Source organism: Canis lupus, chromosome 38 (assembly GCF_011100685.1).
Source record: "Canis lupus familiaris isolate Mischka breed German Shepherd chromosome 38, alternate assembly UU_Cfam_GSD_1.0, whole genome shotgun sequence".
Classification (NCBI taxonomy): domain Eukaryota; kingdom Metazoa; phylum Chordata; class Mammalia; order Carnivora; family Canidae; genus Canis; species Canis lupus.
Genome location: NC_049259.1, coordinates 2310282 through 2338207, shown reverse-complemented (window position 1 = coordinate 2338207; position 27926 = coordinate 2310282). Strand labels below are relative to the sequence as shown.

The 27926-nt window shown below is 48.9% G+C and overlaps 1 protein-coding gene and 1 non-coding gene across 4 annotated transcripts in view; both read right to left on the bottom strand.

Annotated features, from left to right (window-relative positions):
* Positions 1-20650, bottom strand: part of TMCC2 (transmembrane and coiled-coil domain family 2) — a 41152-nt gene extending 20502 nt beyond the window's left edge. Inside the window, exons 1-2 of one of the 3 annotated variants that reach the window (XM_038586015.1) lie at positions 20093-20650; positions 6251-6790 (exon numbers count right to left, since the gene is read on the bottom strand). In XM_038586015.1, coding sequence (XP_038441943.1) covers positions 6251-6790; positions 20093-20329 — 777 coding nt within the window. In that variant the 5' untranslated portion in view covers positions 20330-20650. Of the gene's footprint in view, positions 1-6250; positions 6791-18495; positions 18983-19043; positions 20032-20092 lie in introns of those variants that run through there. The other 2 variants (XM_038586017.1, XM_038586018.1) reach the window with 2 other exon arrangements.
* A 6920-nt stretch (positions 20651-27570) lies between these two features.
* On the bottom strand, positions 27571-27673 carry LOC119868100. Its single transcript, XR_005385870.1, has one exon. It is a non-coding gene; the product is annotated as a U6 spliceosomal RNA (small nuclear RNA).
* Positions 27674-27926: the final 253 nt, after the last annotated feature.

Here is a 27926-nt window from a genome sequence, read left to right as displayed (position 1 = left end):
CTGTCTCTCAAATAAATAAATAAAATGTTTTAAAAAGAAAGAAAGAAAGAAAGAAAGAAAGAAAGAAAGAAAGAAAGAAAGAAAGAAAGAAAGAAAGAAAGAAAGAAAGTCAGTCAGTCGTGGGAAAAAGATGAATAAAGGCTAATTCTAGAAGTCAGTGCCTCCTGGGACAACTAAGCAAGCCCACAATCCTATTCTAAAAGAGAAGGCTGTTGCTCATGAGCTCTGGGGTCAGAGCTTTAGGTAAGGAGCAGAGTTCCCACCTTTTAGCCCCTCTCCTGATTGGAGAAGACCTTAAAAGGCAAGAGGTTTCACCTGAACAGGAGGAACACACACTAAAAGAAGAATTTCTTGATTCGCCAGGTACCACAACATATACTGCTATGAGGGTCCCGAAGGACCCTGGCAAATAGGGTCTTTTAATCACCAAGACAAGGAACAAAGGTTCATGGCAAATCCCAGAGGTGCCCTGCATTGGCCTGGCAAACAGCTGGCGGCATGGGCAGCCTCAGGAGTCTTTTCTGAGGTTGTTAGGGCTGGTTGCCTCTGGTTCTCCCTCCACCTGAGGAGCCTTTCCATGCAGAGAGGAAGAAAAGGGAAGAGGGGAGGATGGGATCGGGTGGTTGTCCTCTCCCGCAAACGGGTGTGAGTTCAGGCTGGCACAGACCTGAGTGTGGACCTGAATGACTGAGCATGCAGAGTGGCACATGGCTCTGAAGATGGATGCATTTGTGTGGAAGGGCCGAGCGACCCCACTGGACCCTGGAGCACGGCCCTCTGGCCTCCTGGGTGCCCTGGCCTACAAGCTCAGACATATGAGGAGGCCCCACAGATGAATGATCTGGCCTCCCCTAGCTGTGCAGGGGCCATGGTTTGCAAACATCTCTCAGCAGAGCAGCCCCGCCCCCCTCTGACCCAGCAGACTCTCAGGCAAGAGCCTAGGGCTGAGGGTGACCCCTCACTTGCCATCCCTTGGAGTAAACAGGGGTGCTTACTCATGCCAGGGCAGAGGAGAAATCTTGTTGTCGACTAAGACTGGTGGAGGAGTACACTGAGGAACAGGATGCCCAGAGGCTGCTCTGGTTTAGGTAATGAGCAGATGAATGGATGAACGGGTTTCCCCGTCTGGAGCCTTGGAGATAAGACCTCCCTAAGGCCACAGGAAATATCCAGTCATGACGTGATATCTCCACCCTCTGCACCTGGTGGTGTGCACCTGGCCCTCTCCCACCCTGACTGCCCTGGTTCAGCAGAAGTCCTGCCACTGAGCACCTCCATACTGGTCTCCTACAGCTCCTTGACCTCTCCTGGGAGCTCCAGGCTCCCACGGCATAGCTCCCTGTGTCCTCAGAGGGCACCACCCATACCACACAGAAGGGGAAGGGCAACCAGAGCAAGGTCAGGCGCCATTCCTGGCAGAGCTGGCCACAAACCCCGCCTTCCTGCACTATTCCTCTGCCAAGACCCTCCAGCCGGGTGTACCTTGCACAAGCCCAGAAGAGGTGTGGGAGCTGCGGCAACAGCTGGGGACAAGTTTTGAATAAGGCCAAGAGGGAAGTATTGACCAAATCAGATGTGGAAGAAATGAGGAAAAGGAAATAAAAGTCTCTGACCCTTGCAGGGGCTAATCCACTCCCTGAAAGGCTGGCAGCAGGAAATGAAGGCAGGACAGGAAGAGTTATTAGGTTTCTCTTAGAGTACACATTTTCTAGGAACTGCTGCTCAGCAAAAAGAGACAGAGAGAGAGGGAGAGAAGGAAAGAGGAGGGGGAAGGGAGAGAGAGAGAAAGATGAGTGGGAGAGGGTGACAGGGGGAGAAGTCATATACTGGGGATCCAGGTGGCCCAACTGCATTGCACCTGCACTCAGTGGTTCTTGCCGCAGCCCCCGGGACCCAGGATTCCCAGAAGTTAAGGCTGCCTGACGCACAGATGAAACCTAGATGTCACCTGTGTTCTCTATGCACCTGCCACTGCTCCAGTGCACCGACAATTCGTGACCATTTTTTTCCGCTTTATAGCTGTCAGGCAGAGAGAGTAGCTACCTTTCCCCGTGCTCTACAAATAGTAGAAAGCAGGAGGTGGGGCAGACATTGGCACTTGTTTTTGCTTTTATGGGGAAATCATTTAAGGCACGATGTCTCAAACAGTCACTGGATCTGGAGGAAACAAGTGACAGCCAAAGGATGTCAGCAAGGCTGAGCTGCTTCCTAGGACTCAGTCCCAACTGTCCCTCTCCTGCACCCCTGCGTCCTCAGGGCGCCAGGTCCCCTGCTCTCTTCGGGTGGGGGCTGGGTGAGCCTCTCCATGACAGCTGAGGAACTAGAGCTGCCTCCAGGCTGTTCCAGTAACTCAACCCCCGCCAGGGCCGCTCTGGTCCGAAAGCCAGCTGGTGAGTTCCAAACAATGGCAAGGGGTGTGGGTAGTGGGGGAGGCTTATGAATTAAAAATAGATGCTAGTAATCACCAGGGAGCTTGCAGAGAGCATGTGGAGCTGTGTTTACTAGAGAGAAGAATACCTCCTATTCATGCCCAGAGACTGAGGTGGAACCACCAGAGCATCTCACAGCAACCAATGGCCTCTGGGTCTGGGGGAGTCAGCTGACAGAACAGGCTTTCCTGATGGCCAGAAGACCCCTTTTCTCCTCAGGAGCCCTGCAGGGCCTCGCCTATCCCTGGCGGGACAGTTACAGGACAGGAGAGCTGGGTAACCGAAGGGGAATGGCACCCAAGTGATAACATCACCCTCTGGGGCCGAGACAAACCTGCACCCTGTGGCTACTGCATAAAAGGGTCCCTAGTGCTTTTAGTGACTCCGCGTCCATTTGGCCTGGGGAGCACGCTAGAATGTAGGGTCTGGTCTCCTCTCGGTGGGATTTAGTCTTCTCTCTGTGGGAAGTGGCTGGGTGTCCTCAGGCAAGCAGTCTCCTGATTTCTCGAGGCCTGTCTCTTCAGCTGGAAAATAGAGATAGTGCCTGCTCTGGCAGCTTCACGGGGATTTTTTTTTTTTAAGATTTTATTTATTTATTCATGAGAGACACAGAGAGAGAGAGAGGCAGAGACACAGGCAGGGGGAGAAGCAGCCTCCATGCAGGGAGCCCGACGTGGGACTCAATCCCATGTCTCCAGGATCATGCCCTGGGCTGAGCCACCCGGGCTGCCCCACAGGGTTGTTGTTAACCAGGCAATAACACGGCAGAGTTGGGGAAAGCTGAAAGTTCTGATACGGATATAAGACGACCAAAGGAGCCACCCCTGTCCCCTGACCACCCTGAACCCAGGGCACTGTCCTCCCCGGCAGCTGGCCCAAGAGCGTCCAGCCCTGGCCTCCCACCAGCAGCAAGAGAACCCCGACCATCCCGGGGGCAGTGTGAAAACCAAGCACCAGCCACAGCCAAAAGCCTGAGGGGAAGTTCCCCAGCTGACGTGCCTGTCCCCATGCCCTGGGCCCCCTGCATTCCCCGTCAGCAAACATCAACAAGTTTCACCAGTTTCTAACGGTGCCCGCCGCCCACCCGCTCCGTCTGCTCAGCCGCCAGAGAATACAAGGTTCACATTCCCTCCTCATAAAGCAGCTGTGCTTCCAGGGACCCATGGTTGACAGAACTGTTCTAATTTGATTTCTAAAGTGTTTTCACTGACTCAGCATGGAAAGGTGGGCCTGGCTGCAGTTGTATACCAAGCACTTGCTCACTACAGGCTGATAACTCAGCTCATTCTGCTGGGCCCCTCTGGGTCTCCACTCCACAAGGCCTTTCAGCCGACATATGCAGATCTCACTCTTGGAAAACACTCCCCACAGCTGAAACTATGCTTGCAAATGGTCCAGTGCCATCATTTTAAATCCTATTATACACTGAAAATCCCCAAATATATGTCTCCAGCTTGGATCTCTCCCCAGGACTCCACACACACATCTGATTGCTTCTTTGGCATTTCCACAAGCATGTGACATAGCCATCTCAAACATAACCCGTCCAAAACCTAGCTCTGATTTCTACCCCCCATGACCCCTGCCGGGTATCTGTTCCATTTGCCTGTTTTCCCAACTCAGTTAATGGCAATTTCTTCTTTCCAGCTGCCAGGCCAAAAGCCTGTGTGCCATCTTTGCCTGCTTCCTTTCTGTTATGCTCCACATCCATCAGAGATGGATGTAGCTCAAGCTCTGAAGTGAATCCAGGATCCAGCCCCTTCTCCCTACCTCTTGCTGCTCCCACCCAGCTGCAAGCCACCACCACCTCATGCCTGGAGGATTTCAACAGCTTCTTAGCTGGACTCCAGGTTCACACCCTGGCTCATAGCCTGTTCTCCACACAGCAGCCACAGTCATCTTAAAAGGTGTCACGCATCTGTACAAAAGCCTTCAAATGACTTCCTGTCTCAGTTGGGAAAAAAGTCAGAAGTCTTATTCCTGGCTGGTGAGGCCCTATGTGGTCCGCAGCTCTCCTCAACCACCCTTAAAAAACTGACAAAACCCAAAATCCCTCAGGCCAGTATGTGCTGTCCTTTCTCCCCAGATGAGCAACACATGCTGCTCCCACTGCCATCTCCTTGATCCACTGAAACCGGTTTCTTGCTGGTTACCAATGACCCCCACTGTTTGACACCACCTGCGTACATTTCCGATCCCTGATGGGACTGTCACTCCTGCTACACTTCACTCTGTTGATTACTTCCCTCCTCCTGAAAACTCCTTCCTCCTTTTGCTTCAGCGTCATCTCTCTCCAGGACAACTCCTACATGTCTGGCTCCTCTGTCCCTTATATGTTGGATCTGTCCTTGGCCTCCTGTTCACTCCATGTACGCCCTTCAAGGGTCTCTTCCATACCCTTGAGTTCAAGCTCAGTACTGATTCTCAGAGTGCCAGCCCAATCCAGATCTCTCCCCTGTGAACCTGACTGCCAGCTGGGGGTCTTCAGTCGGACAGCTCCCAAGGCACGTGGAACTCAATGTGTCCAAAAGTGAACTCATCACTTGTCTTCCAAAACCTGCTCCCACTCCTGTATTTCCTCAACTAGAGGATGTCCCGTCCCTCAAATTGGTGAGCCAGAAACCCTGGAATCATCCTCTACTCTTTCCCTCCCTTTAGCTTCCTCTTCGCTTTCTCGCTGGTCTATTGATTCCAACTTCTGAAAGCCTTCTGAATTTGTCTCCTTTCCATCCTCACTACAGCCTAGATGACTCCAGGAGCTCCAAAAACAGTTTCCTTGACTTCACTCTTGCTCCCTTTCCTAGTCTATCTTCCCAGTCCTACAGTGAGATCCAGAGGGACTGCCTCCCTCTGCTTCCCACCTAACACCCATGGCTTCACACTACCCTTGTGATCTGGGCTCTGCCTACCTGTCCATCAGTTCCCCACAGAGCTGTCACAGTGAAGCCCAGCAGCCCCTTGCACCAGCTCACCAGCTTCTGTACCTGCTACACCTTCTCTCCTCTCTCCCCTAGTTCTTCCCTGGCTAAATCAGACTCCAAGATTCAACTCCATGGCTTCCTCTACAAGGTCTTTGCCAATTCTTTCTCCTCTCCCTGTCCCCCAAAGCCTCTATCACAACCTTATCACCCTATTCTATCCATCTGCCCATCCCCCTCCCTCCTACTCAGTAAGCTGTGTGAACACTGCACCTCCAGCCTATTTACTGTTACAAATGTTCAGTAAGTACCTGTTACGTGAACAAAGGAATGAAGACAGAAATTCAGGAAGTACCACACTAGATTTTCTCCTTACCAAACAACCCTTAACAGATTCCTCTCCTATCTTCTTTGGTTGGTAATAATAATAAAAACAATACTGTGCCATGCTCCATGCCAAGTATTTTATACAAATATGAACCCATCCAATCCCACAGCAACTCTACTGTTATTATCTTCGTTTTTCAATCAGGGAAACTGAGGTACACGGAGGTTAAGTGACCGGTGCAGCTAGCAAGTGGCAGAGCCAGGGTTGGTGCTAGCCTGTGCTCTTAACCAACCGCATTTATTGCTTCTCGATAGCACGTTTAAGGTGAACGAGCTAGGATTGACATTGGCCTGAGCAAAATATTATTTTGAAAAACCCAGAGACACACAGAAATGAACCATTTGGGGACCATCTCTTGCTTGGGGCTCGGGCCTACCTCTGACTCCTGCAACAGGGCAGAGAGCTCTGTGGGCAGCAGGTCTGGGGAAGCGCCAGGCAGGGCCCCCAGCTCAGCCCCCACCTCACCCCGCCTCCAGGGTCCAGAGGCCCCACCGAGCCCCCCTGAGCCCCCTCACCTTGTCACCGCTGCCCTCGGCCTCCTCGGCCAGGAGATACACGTTGCCCCCGTCGGCCAGCAGCAGGGCCGTGTCAGTGGTGGAGGAGGAGCGGGGGCGGCACTGGTGCTGGTGCAGGATGGCGGCCAGGCTGCTGTCCTGGGGGGCCTTGCGCAGCAGGTGGGGGCTGCCGCGCTGGGGCTCCAGGGAGCTACTCTTGCTGCGCCTGCTGCCGCCCCCGCCGCCCCCGCCGCTGTGCAGGCTGGCGCCCCGCTTGATGGAGGGCCGGGAGCGGATCTGCTGCAGCACGCGGTTGAAGGCCGTGGGCCGCGCGGGCAGGTCGTGCAGGGACACGGCGTAGGAGACGCGGTGCATCTCCGGGGAGCGCTCCTTCTCGTCCGGGGAGTCATGGTCCGACATGCCCTGCTGCTGCTGCTGCTGCTGCTGCTGCTGGGAATCCTGAGACGTCTGGTGCTCCCTCTCCCGGGACCGGCGCCGGCTGTGGAACAGGTGCTTCAGGCCGTGGCCAAACATGGAGCCCTCTGAGAGCTGCTGGATTTTCTTAAGGAGGAAAGATGAAGAACCCTGGTGAGTGGAAAGCTCTGAAATGCCCAGGTGCTGGGGATAGAGCTGGGGGCGGGGTGGTGGGGCGGTGGTGGGGGTGAGTCTGTTCTAGGGAGACTGGTGGAGCTAAACTCTAAGTGTCTGAATCCCCAAGATCCTCGTAAATGGCCCATCATGCCTAAAAGGGTACCTTGCACCCCACCCCACCCCACCCAATGGCCCCCCCAGTTAACACATGGTTCAGGGTTGCCAGTCATGGTATCTCATGGCTAGTCCAGGGCTCAGTGGCACACACCAATAGCACTCGGCTCCCAGGGTTGTATCCCTCTGGGTTGACCCAGCCTACCCTCTGGTCTCTCCCTCCTTCTACGTAAGCTCCTCTTTCAAGCTGCACTGGCTCTTTCAGACCACCAGGCAGCCATTTCCAGAGATGCCTCACTGCAACGCTCTCCGAGAAAATCGGGGTCATACTGCTGCAGTAGACACCACTAAGTGCCTAGTGCAGATATATTCCTTTCTTACGAACCAAACTGCCTGGTCTTCATGCACCTGGCTGAAAATTCTTCCTCCATCACACTCCCTTACAGCAAGGAGTAGCTACATGATAGCTTAACCCAATGAAAAGCAAGGTTGAGAGTTTCTAGCAACACTTGCTTTCCTAATAAAGATCCTCACCCTTCCTACTTCTTCCCATCTGGAATGTAGACGTAATGTCTGGCCATGCAGCAGCCATCCTGCAATTATAAGATGACTGGCTTGATGATGGAGGGCGTCACACACATGGTAGAGCTGCAAGCAACAGGCTTGGAAACTTGATGGTCCTATGCTGCCACCAAAGCAGTTGTGAATGCCTATCTTGGGATTCTGGCTGCATGAAATAAACAAACCTATCTTTGTCTACAGAACTCTAGTATGATTTTCTTTTTTTCTTTAATTTTTATTTATTTATGATAGTCACAGAGAGAGAGAGAGAGAGGCAGAGACATAGGCAGAGGGAGAAGCAGGCTCCATGCACTGGGAGCCCGATGTGGGATTCGATCCCGGGTCGACAGGATCGCGCCCTGGGCCAAAGGCAGGCACCAAACCGCTGAGCCACCCAGGGATCCCTGATTTTCTGTTATTTATAGCAAATCTGATTCCTTTTTTTAAATTTTATTATTTTCAAATAATCTCTATACCCAATGTGGGGCTCAAACTCACAACCCTGAGACTGAGTCACATGCTCCACCAACAGAGTCTCGTTCCTGATATGGTTGGCAATAAAATAAACTTTACTTGAGCTTCCAGGTTGCTGAACACATCCATGTGCCAGGAGGGTGGCACACCCTAATTCCATCAGGACAGAAGCTCCTGTACTCAGGACCTTTCCAGACTGACCTCATCCCATGTATTTCTCCATCCTACTAGTCATCTGTATCCTTTATAATACCTTTATAATAAACTGGTAAACATAAAAAATGAATAATAAAGGTCATGTCTTACCGTGTAGTCAATAATGTGACCACTTCTTTAGAATGAGGTATCTAAACAAGTGTCTTTCCCCTGAGATTGGAACAAACCACATAGGCCCCACAGCCCAGCACTGCCCTGGTCCCAGTCTTTCCTCTCAGCTCTCCTGTTCCCCAGGCAGGACTGCTCAGGCCAGGGCCAGACAGCCTGTGGTCAGGGCGCTGGCTTCTTTGGCCAGGCCGAGCCTCAGGCAGAGAGCTTTGGAGCCAAAGCGAGGCTTGGGATGTGCAGGACCAGGTAAGAACCCACACTCTGTGACTCCTAAGAGGGAAACTCAGAACCAGGCCATTTGGGGCTCAGTGAGGCACTGCATGTCTCCATCTGTGAGGAGCAACCCATAATCTCATGAGACAGACTCATTTTTAAAAAACAGTCCAAAGGAAAAAAAAAAAAAAGTCCAAAGAGTCACATGGCCTGAATTTTCTTTTTTTCTAGAAACAAACTCACAGAGCAGAAAACCTTAGACACAGAAACCAAGAAAAAAAAATCATGTTTAGATCTGAATTAACTGACCCACCTCTTATTGTTTCTTTACACCTCTGGATGGTTTGTGGAGACAGCTGCATGGGCCTCTGGATGTCAGTAACTATACTACTGTGTATTTGTGTAAACATTTAGGATTTTCATTTTTGGCCTCATTTGAGTCTCTCTACAATCCTCAAAGTAGGCAGGGCCCTTCCATTACCCATTTTACAGACCCAATATGTGACATCAGTACAATCCACCAGAGACACCAGGGACACATGGTTTACAGTGAGGTTTTTTTGTTTATTTTTTTTAAGATTTTATTTATTCATGAGAGACACACAGAGAGAGGCAGAGACATAGGCAGAGGGAGAAGCAGGCTCCATGCAGGAAGCCCAATGTGGGATTCAATCCAGGGACTCCAGGATCACACCCCAAGCCAAAGGCAGATGCTCAACTGCTGAACCACCAGGTGTCTCTTGTTTTTTCTTTTAAAGATTTTTTAGGGACGCCTGGGTGGCTGGCTTAGTGGTTGAGCACCTGCCTTTGGCTCAGGGCATGATCCCCGGGTCCTGGGATTGAGTCCCACATCGGGCTCCCTGCACAGAGCCTGCTTCTCCCTCTGCCTATGTCTCTGCCTCTCTCTGTAGGTCTCTGTGAATAAATAATTAAAATCTTAAAAAAAAAAGATTAAAAAAAATTTATTTGACAGAGAGAGAGAATGAGCACAGCAGGGGGAGCAGCAAGCAGAGGGAGAAGGAGAAGGAGGCTCCTCGCTGAGCAGAGAGCCTGATGTGGGGCTCGATCCCAGGACCCTGGGATCATGACCTGACCCAATGGCAGGTGCTTAACTGACTAAGCCACACAATTGCCCCACAGTTTACAGTTTTCAAGATGTTTTTCCTTTTACATTATCTTACTTAATTTTCCCAGACACTAATAAAAGCAATAGTAATAACATTTCCACTTTTCAATGAGGAAATGAAGGCTACCACCATTCCTTCTCAAGAATTTAATTTTGGGGCAGCCCTGGCAACATTAGGTTGCTCAGTCCCATGGGAGTTACCATCCCTACAGGGCCAGCCTGAGGCAGGGCCAACATGTCCAGGGCAGACAGACCAGGGAGCACACTCTGCCATCAATTTGGAAATGGCCAGATCCGTGGCCTCCAGACCAGGAACAGCCAGGATACTCCTTCTTCCTCAGGCCCAAGCTGATACCAGACCCCCCTCCAGGCATCACGGATGGGGCCAGCTGGCTCTGGCATTTGCCCAGCTGCTTCTGCCAAACAGTCACATTACATATTACAAATTGTCCTTCAAGCATTCCTTCCAGGTCTTTGTGTCCTTTCCCTACCACTTCTGACCCAGCTTCTCCAACTCCAAGGTCCATCTTCTATATCTGCTCAGGTCCCCTCAAAAGTCTTCACCAGAGGTCCCAGAGCTCTGAGCCATTTCCTCCCCCTAAGCCCTGGGAAACGGATGGAGGAAACGGAGGTGCTGTGGCCAACAGCCACCACTGTCTGCTCTGTTGCCTCAAATCCTAAAGTCCTTCGCCAATTTATTTTAAAATCATATGGCATTTTTCAAAAGTGCTTCCCAATTTATGCTATCATTCCTTTTTTTTTTTTTTTTAAGATTTTATTTACTTCTTCATGAGAGAGACAGAGAGAGGCAGAGACACAGGCAGAGGGAGAAGCAGGCTCCATGCAGGGAGCCCAACGTGGGACTTGATCCCGGGTCTCCAAGATCATACCCTGGGCTGAAGGTGGCGCTAAACCGCTGAGCCACCCAGACTGCCCTATGCTATCATTCTAAGCTGATGCTAGCTTAGCCTCAGGAGGGAGGATGGGACTGGTATCAGCATCTCCGTTTTGCAGATTAAAAAAACTGAGGTACAGCACAGTGCAGTGGCTCATCCAAGTTACACAGACAAGCCTCCAACCTCCAGTCTGATTTATCTTTGATGGCTCATACACTGACTGCAAGACTAAAGCAGATGCAGTATTTACAGACATCTCAGAACAGTCTCACGGGCAGGATTAAAACAAACCAAAAATGCCTGGGCCAGGGGAAGATGGGTCCCCTGAACTATGGTGGTCAATCTGCCTGTGCTACATTGTGGGATGAGGGTAAGGGCTTCAACCACTGTGGGCCTTCAGTTCACACCTTCCTCATCTGTTCTGCAGGTAAAGGAAAGCCAAAGATAGTGGCTAGATAACTGTAGGACATTTGCCCCAGCAGCACCAAGGAGCCTGCTAAAGTCTGCAGGAAGCACGAGGGGAAAGAACAATGGGAAGGGGGGTGTTGCTTCAAATGAAGGGCTTGTCCCCCACTTACAAAGTGCAAGGCCAGAAAGCTGGGGGTGCTTCTGCATGCAAGTGTCAGAGAGGAAATGGTTGAGGAGTTTTGACATAATGTGGTAAGTGTTAAAAAAAAAAAAAAAAAAAAAAAAAAAAACCCAAACACACAAAATCAACAACTCAGCAGATAACCAGCCACAAGTTTTGGAAATGAGGAAAACCATGGTGACTAGCTTCAGGGAACTTGGCCACCAACGCAGCAGAAAGCACCACCTGCTCTGACTAACAGGTTCCAGCTACTAAATGTCACTTGCTTTTCCACACTGACTTTTGCTTTTCCCCAGCTGCCAGAAACCATTTTGGTGGCCAAACGAAGCCATGTATTAGAAGAGAGCTGAGATGTTTCAGAGTTAGGGGTGAGATGTAAACAGAGCTCTCCCGATTGATTAGACCGCGAGAGAACTGTCCCGGAGCTGGAGGCTGGGAGCTAGCCAGAAAGGACGGCTTCCCAGGACAGGTGCTGAAGCCCGGGGGAGGTGAAGGCTGAGGCATCTGCTCTCCCCTCCTCTGGAACTGATTTTCAGGGCAGAAAGGACCCCCGTCCTTGGGCTGCCACTGGATGATTTCTGAAAGATCCTTCCTGAGTAGGCTGTGGTCTCTAAACAGGCTTTATCCGTTTTCCTCTCTGGGTGTGGGTCCCCCCAAAGAGGAAGTTTGCTCCAAAATCTGCAAACGCAGCTGCACGAGACCAAAAAGTAAAATGCTTTGGGGTACAGTGTCGTTGGCACCATCTGGTTAAAAATAGCCAAAAGTGGCTTCTGATTCCTACAGGTCCCCATGTTCTTAACTCCCAGAAAAGCTAGGAGGATCCTAACAAGTCACGCTAACCTATAGCTAATTACCCCAACCTGACAGCTCACCTGTCAGCTACCTGACAGTAGCCCTTCCTCCTACCTGGGTTTGGAACTCCCTCTGCCCCACCATCGCGTCGGCTGGGAGGGTTCAATGGGGTGACTGGGTCACCGTGAGCCTTAGCAAGCCTAGGTCGCCAACGTTCCTCTATTTATAGGGTCTCTATGGAAACAGGGCCAGCATTAGAGAGCTAATCGCTGTAAAAACCCACAGAGTCCTACTCTTGGGATACAAAGTGGGTTGCGGAAGTCTCCAATGGCCCTTAAGAAGCTTTGGGTGGGGAGCCTGGGGCTGGAGCTGGCGAGGAACCCTGGCCCCAGGTCTGCCACCCACCAGGATGATGATGGAGAGGAGGGAGTAGCAGTGTTCAGGCCTGTCTGGGGTTTCTGTGAGAAACATAGTGATGGGGGATGCCTGGGTGGCTCAATCGGTTAAGCAGCTACCTTTGACTCAAGTCATGATCTCAGGGTCCTGGGGTCGAGCCCCACATTGGACTCCCTGCTCAGCGGGGAGTCTGCTTTTCCCTCTTTATCTGCCCCCCCCCCCCCACTGCTGGTGTGTTCTCTCTCTGTCTTGTGTGTGCTCTTTCTCAAATAAATAAAATCCTTAAAAACAACAATGACAAAAAGAAACACAGTGATGAAAGATTTTTCTAATCATTTTTTCTTCCCCAGAATCCCAGCTGACACTTAAACATCTCAACACGGGAAAACGACTTCCCCCTTCTCAATTGTACTTTCATGCTTCCTTCCTTCATCACTTAGAGAATTCTGCCAGGCCCCAAGGAAGGCTGGGAAGGTGGCTGCATCCCCCCCACAGAAGCGGCTCAACATATACCAGCACCAGAGATTTAAAAGGTGACCTGTGGGCAGCCCCTGTGGCGCAGCGGTTTAGAGCTGCCTGCAGCCTGGGGTGTGATCCTGGGGACCGCGGATCGAGTCCCACGTCAGGCTCCCTGCATGGAGCCTGCTTCTCCCTCTGCCTGTGTCTCTGCCTCTCTCTCTCTCTCTCTCTGTGTGTCTCTATGAATAAATAAATAAAATATTTAGAAAAAATAAAAAGTGACCTGTATGCTGTGTCCTCTCTGCCCCTCATCATCCTCCCCACCCTTCACCAGCTGCCCCTCCATGCAGCCAGGTCAGGTCTCATCACCCTGCTCTGAACTCCAGAGAGCTCATTATCTGCACCACTCACCTTGCAATTAATCATGTACCTTGTAACAAGGGCTTTTAGAGCTCTCTCAAACTGTTGTCCAACTTTTCACCTGCTTATGGACAGACTCCTCAACGAGAATATGAGCGAATGGAGGGCAGGAGTGAGTTATATCATCTCTATCTTTGTGTCCCTAATATTACCTGGCAGTTGCTGCATAATTATTTATTTGCTGAGCAGAAACTATCCAAGCCTACAAAACCCTCTTAGAAAGGATTTAATCCTTAGACAACGACCTTTTCCAAAGACATAAAATGCTCAGTCAGGCAGCTTTTTTCTTGTGTCTAACCCAGATCCCTCCTGCTACAGTTCAAAACCTTATCTTAAGTCTATGTCATCCCAGTAACTGCCAAAACTGAGCTGGCTTGGAAGGAGATGAACAGAGGCCCAGGAGCCTGAGTGTGTACGCTGTCTTTTCACGCACGGCTTGGGTCAGGACTCATGTGCTCACAGCCGGCTTCGTTCTCCAGCGTGGACATGACTCAGTTAACTTGGCTGGAAAAAAGAAGCCTTTATAGCCACTTGATTTGAAAAGTCAAATATTGCTTTTCTCGCACAACCACAAAACATACCTGCCATTTCTCAATAACTATGCTCTAACTTCTTAACATGGAGAGAGGCTTAGGTGTTTGGGTGATAGAGGGAGACTGTGTCCAGTCTTGGCCTCATTCTAAGAACATACCTTCCTGGTCTGTGAGGATTTCAAAGGGAGATGCCATTCCTTAGAGAAGAGATGAAAACAGAGAAGAATTTTGGGTTGGCTTCCCAAACTACCACTGAGAAGCCACCTGAGCCTTTTTCCCCCCAGCTCCTAACATTTATGCTTTAAAAAAAGCTTCCACCCAGGACACTGGGGTGGCTCAGTCAGTTAAGTGTCTGCCTTCAGCTCAGGTCATGATCCCAGGGTGCTGGGATCGAGCCCTACATGGGGCTCCCTTCTCAGCAGAGAGCCTGCTTCTCCCTCTGCCTCTGCCTGCAGCTCTGCCTGCTTGTGCTCTCTTTCTGTCAAACAAATGAATAAAATCTTAAAAAAAATAATAAAACTTCCACCCAAAATTCAGATCTTATCCGATGTTTTAATTCCTTTTTGAGGGAGAGGGAGATGATGTTGCTAATGGGATTGGCAGCTAAGGACAATCAGATACATAAAAAGAAGCACATTCTGTAAAAACTGAGCCTGCAAGACAGTTCCCACTAGCACTATGAGGGCAGCTGTGAATTCATCTAGAACCCGATATGTGGCAGGAGAACAGAGAGCTTCCTTTGCCACATGCTTTTCCATCGGTCAATTCCTCCAGAGCCCATATGCAAGGCTGCTCCGAATATTATCAAAGGCAGAGGGGGTGGGACTAGAGCAATCTTGGGCCTCAGGACCCCTGCCCTCTGCGCATCAGGTGCTGGTGGGGTAAAAACCAGGCAACTCAGCATTCTTCCCACCCCTATACTATCCCTATTTACAAGGCTGAAAGCACAACTGCATTCTAATCAAAAAGGACCCTTGGCTCCACAAAGCCCCTGGCACTTGCTATTCGACTTCTCCATTTAGAAAGTCCCTCTTCTCTTATTTAGTCCTTAAATTCTACTCTCTCTTTAATAGCTCCCTGTAGGGGCACCTGGGTGGCTCAGTCAGTTAAGTCTCCAGCTCTTGATTTCAGTTCAGGTCATGATCTCAGGGTTGTGGGGCCCAGAGCCCCACATCTGGCTCCGCAATCGGCACAGAGTCTACTCGTCCTTCTCCATCTCTCTTTCTCCCCCCACACGAGTGTTCTCTTTTAAATAAATAAATAAAATCTTTTAAAAAAATATCTTGCTCTCAGCCCATCTCTTCTGATCAACCCCCATGTGTTTCTGACTCCGTCGAATGATGATCAAAGTACCCTTAAATATATGTGTCCTCTGATGGATGATTTTCAAAAACTTTCTTTTTTTTTTTAAGATTTTATTTGTTTATTTAATTAAGAGATAGAGAGAGAATGGCTGGGACACAGGCAGAGGGAGAAGCAGGCTCCATGCAGGGAACCTGACGTAGAACTTGATCCCGGATCTCCAGGATCACACCCCAGGCTGCAGGCGGCACTAAACCGCTAGGCCACCGGGGCTGCCCTGATGGATGATTTTCTTGCAAGCATTTCACCCTGTTTGACTGGGAGCTTATCTGGAAGGCCAAGGTAGTGCTGTTGCCAAAGAATGAATTTCCCCTTCCCCTGATCCTAGGTCTACAGCAATCCTACCTCACTGATGAAATCTATCCTGGCCTATCAGCAAACCTGAACACATTACCTCCACAGCTGAACTAGAACTCTACCACCAGAAGCCTCCACTAGAGTCCCAGAGCACATGCACTCCTTCATCCCACCCACATTCTTCTCCTTCACTGAGGAAGTGGGGAAACTGAAACCCATAAATGTGATCAAGAGCTATGGCCTTAAAATAAATAAAATAAAAAAACAAAAATAAAAAACAAATAAGGGGTGCCTGGCTGGCTCAGTCAGTAGAGCATGCAACTCTTGATCTTGGGGTCATGAGTTCAAGCCCCATGTCAGTTGTAGAGCTTACTTAAAAAAAGAAATAGTCAGGGATCCCTGGGTGGCGCAGCGGTTTGGCGCCTGCCTTTGGCCCAGGGCACGATCCTGGAGACCTGGGATCGAATCCCACATCAGGCTCCCGGTGCATGGAGCCTGCTTCTCCCTCTGCCTGTGTCTCTGCCTCTCTCTCTCTCTGTGACTATCATAAATAAATAAAAATTAAAAAAAAAAGAAAAAAGAAAAAGTCAGACAAAAGAACAGAGAAACAAGCAGGGGCTTTTGGGAAGGTCAATGTTCTCCATCTTGACTAGGGTGGGAGGTAGATGGGGTGTCTGTTTTGCTGTTGTAAACTGTACATATATGTTTTCAGACACTTTTCTGTACAGGTGCTATTTCACAATTTAGCACAGTGCCTTTCCACTAAAGTTGTTCAGTGTCTGTTGACTCACCATCCCTTCCCCAGAGGACTCTCTACAGGAGTATTGAAGGAACACAGGCCATTCTAGAGGTGCTCACGCACCCATGTAGGCCAGGAAAGGTGGTGAACCAGCAAGGAGAACCACACAGTCCCAGCCTGGGGCTTTCCTCCAGCTCTTTGGCTTCTACTTGCTTTTTCTCATCTTCACGTGAATAGGCAGGAAGGCCAGTGCATGGTGTAAATGGAAGGACAGGAGCTGGAACTCACATGAGTCTTCAGTTAAAAGCACTTCAAACCAGGACTGTAATAACGGACCTCAGCGTACCCCCCACTTTTTCCTTCTGGGTAAAATATTAATAGTGCCCAGAAATCCCTGGGGAAAGTACTCACAGGGGCTTTTGGGAAAGAAAAAGAGTATCAGGGGAAAGCCTCTGGCCAGCACACCCAGAGTCTTCCTTCCTCATGGCTGAAGGGATGAAAGAGTTGGTGATTTCCTCCTTGCCTTGAAGCTTCTAGGACTCAGGACAGAACCAGCTGACTCTTGGGCTTAGCCACTCATCCCAGGCCTCAGGCAACAGCTACCACATGCTGTATTTTGAATAGGAATGTGTGCTCCATGTTCCTTTCCCGTGAGTTCCTCGCCACTCTCATTCTTACTGGAGCTGGGTTTTCTTGCTAGAGAATTCCACTGTACTTTTGGTCAGTCTACTCTCTCTGTTACCAGCTGTCCGGGCCTGTCCTCCCAACCAGCAGGGAATCTGGTAGCCACAAAGGACTGGATGATGATGATGACAAATGAATTAATACATGAACTAGGACCTAGCCAGGCCACAAGCAGCTGGGCAGTGGGACTCTGGATTGTGGGCTCCTGTTGCAGGGGTGTCACTCACATCAAGTGTGTGGAGCAGCTAAGAAGGCCCCCAAAGTAACTGCATGAGCCTCCTATGGGGCAATGTCCCTTTTCAGGTGATTTTTTTTTTTTTAAGATTTTATTTACTTATTCATGAGAGACACATAGAGAGAGGCAGAGACATAGGCAGAGGGAGAAGCAGACTCCCTGTGGGGAGCCTGATGCAGGACTCAATCCCAGGACCCCGTGATCACGACCTGAGCCGAAGGCAGACACTCACTACTGAGCCACCCAGGTGCCCCTTCAGGTGATTTTTCAGTAACAATGATATCATTGCTCCTTTAAGATTGCTCTGTAACTATGTTTCCTTCTTTTCACTGGCCCTCTTGCGCCATAATCACAAATCCCAGACCACTGTAGCAGAAATTTACAGCGCAGGGTAATATGCTCCATGACACCAAAGGAGAGGGGAGGGAGACGAAAGGAGTGCCCGAAACTTGTGGTTGCCACTAGTTTGGGCGCTCAGATCCCATTGGCAAAGACTAAACTCCCTCCTGCCCCCCCCCCGTTGCCATGGAGGTACTTCTGACAAAGCCTCTTATTTGTTTGCCCCTTTCACAAGATGACTCCCTCCAATGTGCTCAATCTATCCCAATGCTGGAGCTGTCACAAGAAAACAGAAGTGGGACTAAGAGACCAAAAGTCCCTATCTCCAAAGTTTAAAATGAAAACAAAACCAGAGCTGCTGATGGTCTTAGGCCAAACACAGGTGTGGGGCAGGAGGGGTTTTACACAAAAATTAAACTTGCCCCTTTCTGGTACCACCACCATCTCCAAAACAAGTCTGCCTCCACCCAGTGCTAGAGCCAGTTGTGGAACTTCTCTGTCACTGGAAAACTGCCACCACTGGTAAACAACTTTTCCAGCACTGGAAACCAAGTCTGGACACATTTCAATATTCCTATTTTTTTTTCCCCAGAAAAAAAGGTTCAGAAAAGTTGAGTGATTTGCCTGAGTTCACCCAGCAAATCAAATTCCAATGGCTCCCAAGTTCAGATCTGGTTCCAAATCCCTACCCTGTAAACATGTTTTGATAAAGCAGACAGAGATAAACAGGAAAAGGCCCTTGCGTGTCTCCCCACACTCCCACCAAGCAGGCAGTGGCTACACTCTCTCCTCCTTGTTGCCAGCCTGGGTCCACATGGCTGTGTTCTACCCTGGTGATGTATTTGGGTAGGGGGTGGGAGGGTGAGGCTCTTTTTCTCACATGGAATCTTAATTCTGCTTCGGAGAAGTTCAGCAGTTAATATCAGGTGTAGGGTTGCTGCTGTGTCTGCCCTGACCCCAAAATGGTGTCACCAAAAAAAAAAAAAAAAAAAAAAAAGAAAGAAAGAAAGAAAGATGAAGAAGAGAGAGAGATGATATAGGAGGGTAGAGATGAACGAGCTTCTTAAGGCAGCAATATCTAGAGACAAAGACACCGCAGCCCCCACACCACAACCAGCCCACCTTCGCTCATGTAGGCAACCGAGGGAAATGAGTGGAGCTGGCGGTTTCCACTGCTGGCCCAGGCTGGAAAGTGGGGGAGTTTCCACAGGCAGCTTCTCAGAAACTCAGGGCCAGGGTCCCAGCTGGCCATAGATTCGGGGTTTGCTGGCTCGGAATCAGGCTGAAGTCTGCAGCAGAAGGCTCACCTCCTTCCAACATCAACATGAAGGGCACCCGTTTCTCTTCAACATCTCACTTAAGATAGGAACCACACCTCCTGACCACACAGGGTGGGCTCAGAGGTGACAGCTAGGACAGACACCAAGGATTTCTTGGGCCTGATGGAAGCAAGAATCTCCTGTGCAGAGCCTAACCAGCAGAGCTCATCTTTCGATAGAAGGCTTGCCCTCAACCTCTGAAAAGGGCAGCAGTGGAACCAGGGGTCACATTCACATAACTACCACAGTTCCACAGCTTTCTGAAGTACACACAAGGAGCAAGCTGTCTCCCTTCCTATCCCTCCCCAAGGCACACAGACAGGTAACACACACAGGTAAGAGCACACTCACCTGCGCTCTGACTTCCTGACTCTGAGCCGCTCAGGCCAAACGAGGAATGTCATTGGCTTATTCTGGTAAGCTCCTTAGTGGCTGCTGCCATAGGATACAGGCTTTATTTAACATAATGGAGTCCTTTTGCTCCCCTAGCCCAGACCTTGCACCCCCTCTGGAGAGTATCTCCCCCGAGGCATCAATCTCCAAGGCATCTAAGTTCCTTCCTTGGGCTGACATCTCGTTCAGCCCGGTGGTGAGCCGGCTTGCAAATCCTGAGCCTGCAGTCCCTGTGGCAGCTCCTGCAAAGGTGCATTATTTATTCCCGCTGCTGTCTTAATTAATATAGAGACATATTCGACATGGCTCGATAATTGTCTCGGCAACCGCAGGCGGAAAATAAAAGACTCCCAGCTGCACGTGATCGGCTCTTTCCGATTCTGGTTCTAACTGCCGGCTCAGCATGTGTGCCCCAAACCAGCCCAAGCACCGCTTGGCCACCTGTCAGTTCTCCACCCTGGGGGTTGGTTCAGCAGGCAGGCGGGGATCTCCAAGCACTAGCTTAACCTCTGGCTCCACCTAACGGCAAGAAATCCACACTCCCCTTTCACAGATGGACAAACTGAGCTTCATCCAGGAAGGTCCCAAAAGGAGGAAAACTAATTCAGCAAAGGAAATGAATGGTCCTCTGCTTGGCCTCCCACGCGGCAATTTTCTTCCCCTGCCATCCTACCGGAGGGAAAGTGATGTCAACTTTTTAGTTAGCATCTTGGATTTCTCCAGCCCTTTGTCTGCGAACAGCACTTCACACACATAATTCAAACAATCTCGGGTGGGTGAGTCACTAGAGCGTCTGCGGAAAAATGAGGAACAGACACAGAGGCCTGAAATGGAGCTGCAAGACGGAGGCACAAATGGTACCTGACGTCCAGCCCAGGCTTCTGGCCGAACATCCTCTCTGACCTTTGCCTGGCTTCCCCATCACTTTCATCCCGCGAAAGCGCTTCCGCTGGGGCGGGGAAAGCTAAGTCGCGGGCTGGGCTCGCCGGGGCAAGGTCTGCGCTCACCTTTAGGTCAGGAGGCTTGCTTCGGGGCCCCGGGTTGGGCGCCGCGGCAGCGCCCATGTCCGAGGTTGGCCCGCCAGCGGAGTTGGCACCCGCGGCCTCCCCGGGCCGGAGGTCCGCGCCCGGCAGGTGGCCCGCGGCATCCTCCAGCCCAGCTGCATCCTCCTCGCCCTGCTGCTGCTGCTGCTGCTGCTGCTGCTGCTGCTGCTGCTGCAGCTCATCCGATTTGCACCTCTTCATGGTGTATGTGGGTCGGCAAGGGGAATCTGTCCTTCCGCGCGCGGTCTTGGGGAGACCGCACCCCCTCTTACACTCGGAAGACCAGGCCCAGCGGCCCAGGAGTCGGCGGGTCACGATCTCTTGAATTAAGAAACAGATCTTTCAAAAGGAGGGTGAGGGAGGGGCGAGGACAGGGAGCCTTGGCTGCAGCCTGGAATGGTTCATCACGACCCGGGGAGCGGAGGCAGGTCACAGTCGAGGCCGGGCGGCAGGAGTCCTTGGGCAGTCACTGGAGCGGGAGGAGGAAGACGGCCCCGGCCCCCGCCCCCGCCCCCGCCCCCCCCAAACTTTCTGCTCCGGGGCGCGGGCAGGGCGGAGGGATGCTGGGCGGCACAGCGCATCCCCCCCGGCTGGCCGCGCTGCTGGGCGAGGGCGAGGGCGAGGGCGAGGGCGAGGGCGAGGGCGAGGCAGGGCACCGGGCAGCCGGCCGGGCAGGTCTTCGGCGGCCGCCCTCGGCGCGGGCTGCGGCCCCCCGGCCCCGCCGCCGGCCCCCGCCCCGCCCGCGCGCCCCGCTCCCGGCTCCCAGCCCGCCGCGCCGCCTGCTGCAAAGCCGCGGCCGCGGCCCCAGCCCGCGGCGAGCGCGCAACCTACCCCGCCCGCGAGGGGAAAGGCGGGAGTGACAGCGGCAACGAGCCAATGGGAAGCGCGGAGGGCCGAGGGGGGCGTCGCGCGGCCGCGTCGCTAGGGTTGGTTGCACCGCGCGGCCCCCGGGAGCGGTCCGGAGGGCTCTGCCGCGCGTTCCCGCGGTGCGGAGAGCGGGCTGCGGAGCCGAGGGGAGGGGAGGGGAGGCGGGGCGGGGCGGCGCGGGGCGGGCGCGGTCTGAGCGGAAAGGCTCAGACCAGAAAAGGCTCTCTCGGGATCACCTCCACCCACTCGTGTTATGTGGCAGGGAGGGGGCGACATAGGGATGTTGACCATCAGTGCGTCTTGCTCTAACTTGGCACGTTACGTGGATGCATCCCTTCAGGGAGGGAGATACTGATCCCCCCTGGGATACAGGGTCTGAAACACAAACCTGTGCCTGCATTCAGAGCAGCAAATGCAGAGGGCCGGGGGTGAGTGACCTTTTGTGCCATCACCCCTTCTCCCACTTTAAAGCAACTATCTTAGATGAGGTTTAGACTCCTGCTCAGAAATTAGAAAGTATTGGATTATTTAACACAATAATCCAAACTGTGAAAAGGCTTTTAAATAAGAAGGCGTGTTAATGGCAGGAGGTTGATACATATGGAAGAGAAGAAAAGGAATACAATCTCTCTCTCTCTCTCTCTTTTTTTTTTTTTTTTAACATAAATCTCAGCCAAACTGTGCTAGTAATCTGGAGGCAGACAACTGTAAATAATGGGGCCACCAAGATATGGAGCAGAGTAAACTCCATCTGAGTGTCTACTGTATGCTTACTACGGACAGGATGCTTTTTGCCCATCCAGCAGCCTAGACCATTGGTTCGCAAAGAATGGTCCTGGAACCCAGCAGCATCAGTATCACCTGGAAACTTAACAGAAATACAAATTCTTGGACCCCAGCAAGACCTACAGAATCAGAAATAGAGAGCCCAGAAGTCTGGGGGTTTTAGTTTTTTTTAAAAGATTGATTGACTGATTGATTTGAGAGAGCAGGGAGGAGGGGCAGAGGGAGAGAGAGAACCCCCTAGGCAGGGCTGAATCTCAGGACTCTGAGGTCACAATCTGACTGGAAATGGAGAGGCCAAAGCTTAACCACCTGAGCCACCCAGGTGACCCCAGAAGCCTGTTTTAATAAGCCCTCCAGGTAATTCTGATGCAAGCCATCATCTGAGTCACATTCATTGGCTCAGGCTCTAGTGAAGGGGCCACTCAGTCTGTGAGTCACAGTGATGATCCCTAAAGTGTTTTACAGTTTACCAATCGCTTTTACGCCTATCATGCCATGCTACCTAGCCTCGCTTCGGTCCTAACCAGGCTATGCGTTTCCTGACTCTGTTCTGTCCTTTTTCCCATTCCAACCACTCATTTTAATGTGTATCCTAGAAGAGCCTAAATTGTTAAGAATTTACTTCAGTCAGGCAGCTACTTTCTAAACTAGGCAGCTCCATTTTTAGAAGATAGGAATTTAGGATGGGCTGGGAACGCGGAACCACCCCCTACATCCACTACACAGTATCAGGCACAACGCGGAAACACAAAGCTCCCCTGGCGCTCCCTGTTAGTATTTTCAATGATGAGGGAAAGACAGAATGCCAGTGGAGACCGTGGTAGGACTAGGCAGAACCAGTGGGAGCAGATTCCCGTGTGCGGAATGTCAGGCAGGATAGTCTGCTGCCCCCTACTTGACTCCTGACTCACCCTAGAGAAGCATAGGGACCCCTACGGATCCTCAGCAAGTCTTAGGCTGGGAGGTAAGTGGTAGCCTTGCACACGTGGTGAGCACAAGTTCATGACCTGACTGGAAGCAAGAAAAAAAAAGTGGAGGGAATCATTGTAAGGTTTTAAGAAAGCAGAGACCATTATCATTTGAATTATGCCCCATTTCTATGTGAAGTTGGCCTTAAATTTAATTTTTATATTATCATATATACATAGCATGAGTGTCAAATTTCCTATTTTAGCCATATTTAGCAAGATATAATGCAGGTCAACAAAAAAAGCCTGTGGTACATTTCATGAAATCAGCTAATGCTATATATTCCGATTTGGAGAGGCCGTGTAGCATAGCAGTTTTAAGAGCTCAGACTCTGGGCAGCCCAGGTGGCTCAGCAGTTTAGCGCCGCCTTCAGCCCAGCACCTGATCCTGGAGACCAGGGTCGATTCCCACGTCGGGCTCCTTGCATGGAGCCTGCTTCTCCCTGCCTGTGTCTCTGCCTCTGTGTGTGTGTGTGTGTGTCTCATGAATGAATAAATAAAATCTTTAAAAAAATAAATTAAAAAAAAAAAAGAGCTCAGACTCTATGGCCAGACTGCTTGAGGACAAATCCTGGCTCAGCTCTCCACTCACCATGTGACTGGGGCCAAGTTATCTAGCCTCTTTATGCCCCAGTTTCCTAATTTGGAAGTGAGGATAATGACAGTACCTATTTTATACAGGGTTGGGTAGTAAATGTAAAGCATTTAGACATTGTCTGGCACAGACTGAGGGCCATAGCTATTATCAGAGATGTCATCCAGTTTCAAAAGTGCTACACACACACACACACAAAAGAAGTGCTACACATTACACTTCAAGGATTCTAACCTTGAGAATTCAAATGTTTCTCATCCATCTCATCTTTCTCTGAGGTCATATTATAGAATGAATACACTACTGCCAAAGAAGTTTGGGTGGGAAGTCTAAAAGAGACCTGTGTGACTTACAGCTGCCAGTTTGAAGTTGATGGCAAATTTTCCTTACCCATAGGGCAGCCCTGGTGGCTCAGTGGTTTAGCACCCTCTTCAGCCTGGGGTATGATCCTGGAGACCCAGCATCAAGTCCCACGTCGGGCTCCCTGCAGGGAGCCTGCCTCTCCCACTACCTGTGTCTCTGCCTCTCTCTGTGTGTCTCTCATGAATAAATAAACGAAAAATCTTAAAAAAAATTTTTTTTTCCTTAACCACAGTAAATTCTTGAGTACCTAAGATAAATAGAACCTGAAAGGACTTTGATTAAATCCTGTTTAAAAGGTGGATCATTTTATCGTTCTAGGCTTCTTTGGAAAAACACAGGCACATAGTATGTTCTGATGCTCAAGATAAGACAAAAATGTACAGATTCGCAATGCAAGAGATTATATTTGGTATGTAAGAGTAGCATTTTCCATTCTGCTTTGACACCGCCAGTTAATTACAAATAAATGACATGGTATTGTCAGAAGAAGAAGGGTGTTAGACCATCCATGTGAGAATTTCATTTCAATTACTCCCTGTATGTTCTCAGGCAACCAAATCACTTAACTTCCCTCATCCTTGGTTTTCTCTTCTATGAACAGGCACTAATAATATCTAAGTTATCCTAAGGATAAAAGTATATAATGTGTGTGAAAATATTTGACACATAGATGTGCTCAGTAAACCTGAATGAAACAAAAATAATTAATGAACATATTTAAGCCCCTAGTCTGCCACATGAAAAAAGTAGAATTGTGCCACTAAGCTTATTGCTTTTTGTGAAAGGAAATCCCAGTTAGGATAATGAAAGGGGGGCATTCCTGGTAGTATCAAATTTACTAAACCAGTAAGTGTACAAGCAAGAATGATAAAGATCAGGGTTATGGAATCCTGTTCCCTGTCAACAGCCAGTTCAATTAGCTTGATAAACTGAAGAGGCTTTGATTATAGAGGATAAAGTGCCAAGATCAACAGGTAAGCATAGGGTTTTTTTCTTTTTTTCAAAGGCTTCTCTTTATGCCATTAGCAAGAAATTTGCAGATTATCCAAGAAAATTGTTTCCTACTCTGTAGAAATTCCTTAAAAACCATTTTAAACATCAAATGGGTAATAGTGGTCAGCTATTGTAAAATTTAACATACTAAGAAAGGTGATTTGCTTAGAAGGTAAAAGAACTCTCTGAGATCAGATGTAATAATTTCCATCCCTGTATTTTGATACCAACATCATTATAAATATTCCTATGTTAATGTGATTTTCCTCCCTTTCTTTTAGAGATTTCCACTTCCACTCAATGCTCTCCTTAAAAATAAAAAAATAAAAAAATAAAAAATTGAGTTCTGTTGGATTAGGAGAAGTAAACTATGCAAATAATCATCAGGGAGATTGGCCGGATTGTCGATGACATCACCATCCCACCACCTAAATACAGGCTTCTTATTGGCTCTCCTAAGAGGCAGACAGGACTGGGAAGGCTCTGTCTGCATCACTTGTCAGTTGGAGAAAGCTCTGAGTCTATACTAAATTTTATTGTTTCTTACTTAAAATGTATTCAGAATCATTATCCATATATTATTAATTATATCTTCCATGTTATTCCATATGGAATATGTCTAAGTAAATATTTTAAGTGACTACTTACCATTCTATCAAGTGAATATATCATGGTTTATTTACCCACTATCTACCTTATTCTTAGAGATTTAGTTGTTTCAATTTTTTGCCTTTATGAATAAAATGGTAATTACTATTTTTATTCAAAATTGTGTGTGTTAGTTCCTCCATAGCACAGAATCTGATACCTAAATGGCAATGTTTAAAAAGAGTAAAACCAAAGAGATGGCCATTCTTGTGTCCCTTTTTCTCACAGTATCCCTGAGACTTGCATAGGAGAGCCCAATGTCTGGCTCCTTCCTGGGTCTGGTAAATCTCCTCTCTGTAGCAGAAAAAGCTGGAAGTTTCTGCATTTCATTTCAGGTAGGATGCATATTCTTCCTTCTGGGTACTTGTTGTTCCTTAGTATGGGAGAAAAGTTGCAATAATCATGGCTTATGAACAGAGGAGGTTTGTGGAGTGTAAACTTAAACCCTGATTGTACTGCTCTGTGTGAAAGCCTAGGACTGGTAAAATGGCTGCTTTGTGTCCTTTTCCATCTCTATAGGGAATCCATAGAAAACCTCTGGACAGTCTGTTACTTAAAGCTGAAAAGGCTAGACCTTAAAAAAAAAAATAAATGAAAGAAGAGAAAAAAGAAAATATCAGCTCAGCTCAGAGAGAATCAGTTGTTTATTATTTTACATCTGAAGTCAGATATATATGGCATTTGTATCTATTATTCTGTGATATGATAATAAGAGCAAGCAGTTACCATTGAAGGAGAACGCAGGTGTTGTGCATTTTTCTGGGAACCTTGTGAACACTCTCTTAATCCCCACAACAGCTCTGCAAGGTAAATGTTATTCCCACTGTACAAATGAGAAAACAGGCTCAGAGGGATTCTAGCACTTTCTTTCATAGGCCTAAGATCTGCACCCTGCTCTGACTCTAAACATGAAAATAGCCTAATAGTTTACCCTTCACAAGAACTATTATTCTGCACCACTCCTGTGGTAGAGAACTTATCAATGAGTACTAGTCTATGGTTAAGTATATCTGCGTTCATTCAAACATACTTATGAAACACATATCATGTACAAAGGCTTTACAAGATGCCTATGGGAGATAGAGAACCAGAAAAGACATTGGTCCCTACCTTTGGACTTAAGGCCCAGGTGGGGAAATAAAAGGCACAAACGGGTATCTGGGTGGCTCAGTGGGTTAAGTATCTGCCTTCCGCTTGGGTCATGATCCCGGGGTTCTGAGATTGAGTCCCAAATTGAGCCTTGAATCAAGACCTGAATTGGGTTCCCTGCTCGTTGAGGAGCCTGCTTCTCAGCCTGCTTCTCCGCTTGCCTCTGTTCCCATCCCCACCCCCACTCCCTGCTCATGCTCTTTCTCCCTCAAATAAATAAATAAAATATTTAAAAATAAATAAATAAATAAATAAATAGCGCAAACAAAATATAAAATAACGAAAGATTGAAATGGTAATGTGTGTCAACATTCCAAGGGGGAGATGATTAAGTCCCCCAGTACAGAGGGGAGAGAGGTATCTACAAGGGACTGAAATGACTCTGAGAAGGAAGTGTTTACACACATTCATCTATATCATGAGTGTTAAAAGAATAAAATGTTGCTTTAGGATGATTCAGAAGCCTTTAAGTAGGCAAGAACTATATGTCATCTTTTTTTTCTAAGATTTTTTTATTTATTTGGGAGAAAACACATACAAGTGGGGGGAGAGAAGGGGGTCAGAGAGAGAAGGAGAAACTGATTCTCCACTGAGCAGGGAGCCTGTCACAGAGGCTCCATCCCAGGATCCTGAGATAGGGACCTGAGCCACCCATTCTTGAAAATAGAATCAAAAAAAAAAAGAAAATAGAATCAGTCAGTATTCTGATCTCTTTAATTTCACATCTGCATATTATAGAGTTTTAATGGTGTATTCATGATGGGAAAAAATTTTTTTTCTTTTTATTCTCTGAGACCATAGGACAGTGTTTCTCAAAAAGTATGATTCATGGATCACCCACAACATAAATCACCTTGGAATTTAGTTATAGATTCAGATCCCCAGCTATACCAAAGGGATGGAAACAGAATTTCTGGGGGGAGCCTGAAAACCTGCATTTAAAACAAGGATCCTAGGTGATTCTTATACACATCGAAGTTTGAGAACCACCCTCAATGTAGGGGAAGACTTAATTGATCACTTTTATTATTTGTTTTTAAATTTACTAAACATGTAGATTTATTTTAAATCAGAGAAATATAGGACACTTCATAAATTTGCATGTCACCCTTGGGTGGAGGCCGTGCTGATCCTCTCTGTATCGTTCCAGTATTAATTAGTATATGTGCTGCAGAAATGAGTACTGTTGATCACATTTATTGATAGATTTGTGAATTAATAATATAATATCTCCAGGGCTCCTGGGAGGCTCAGTTGGTTAAGCATCCAACTCTCCCATCTCAGCTCAGGGTTTTGATCTCAGGGTCATGAGTTCAAGTCCTACATTGGACTCCACCCTGGGTGTGGAATCTACTTAAAAAACAAACAAAAAAACTGTAACAGGGTTAAACAAAATAATATCTCCTGTTTATTGAGCACTTACTATTTG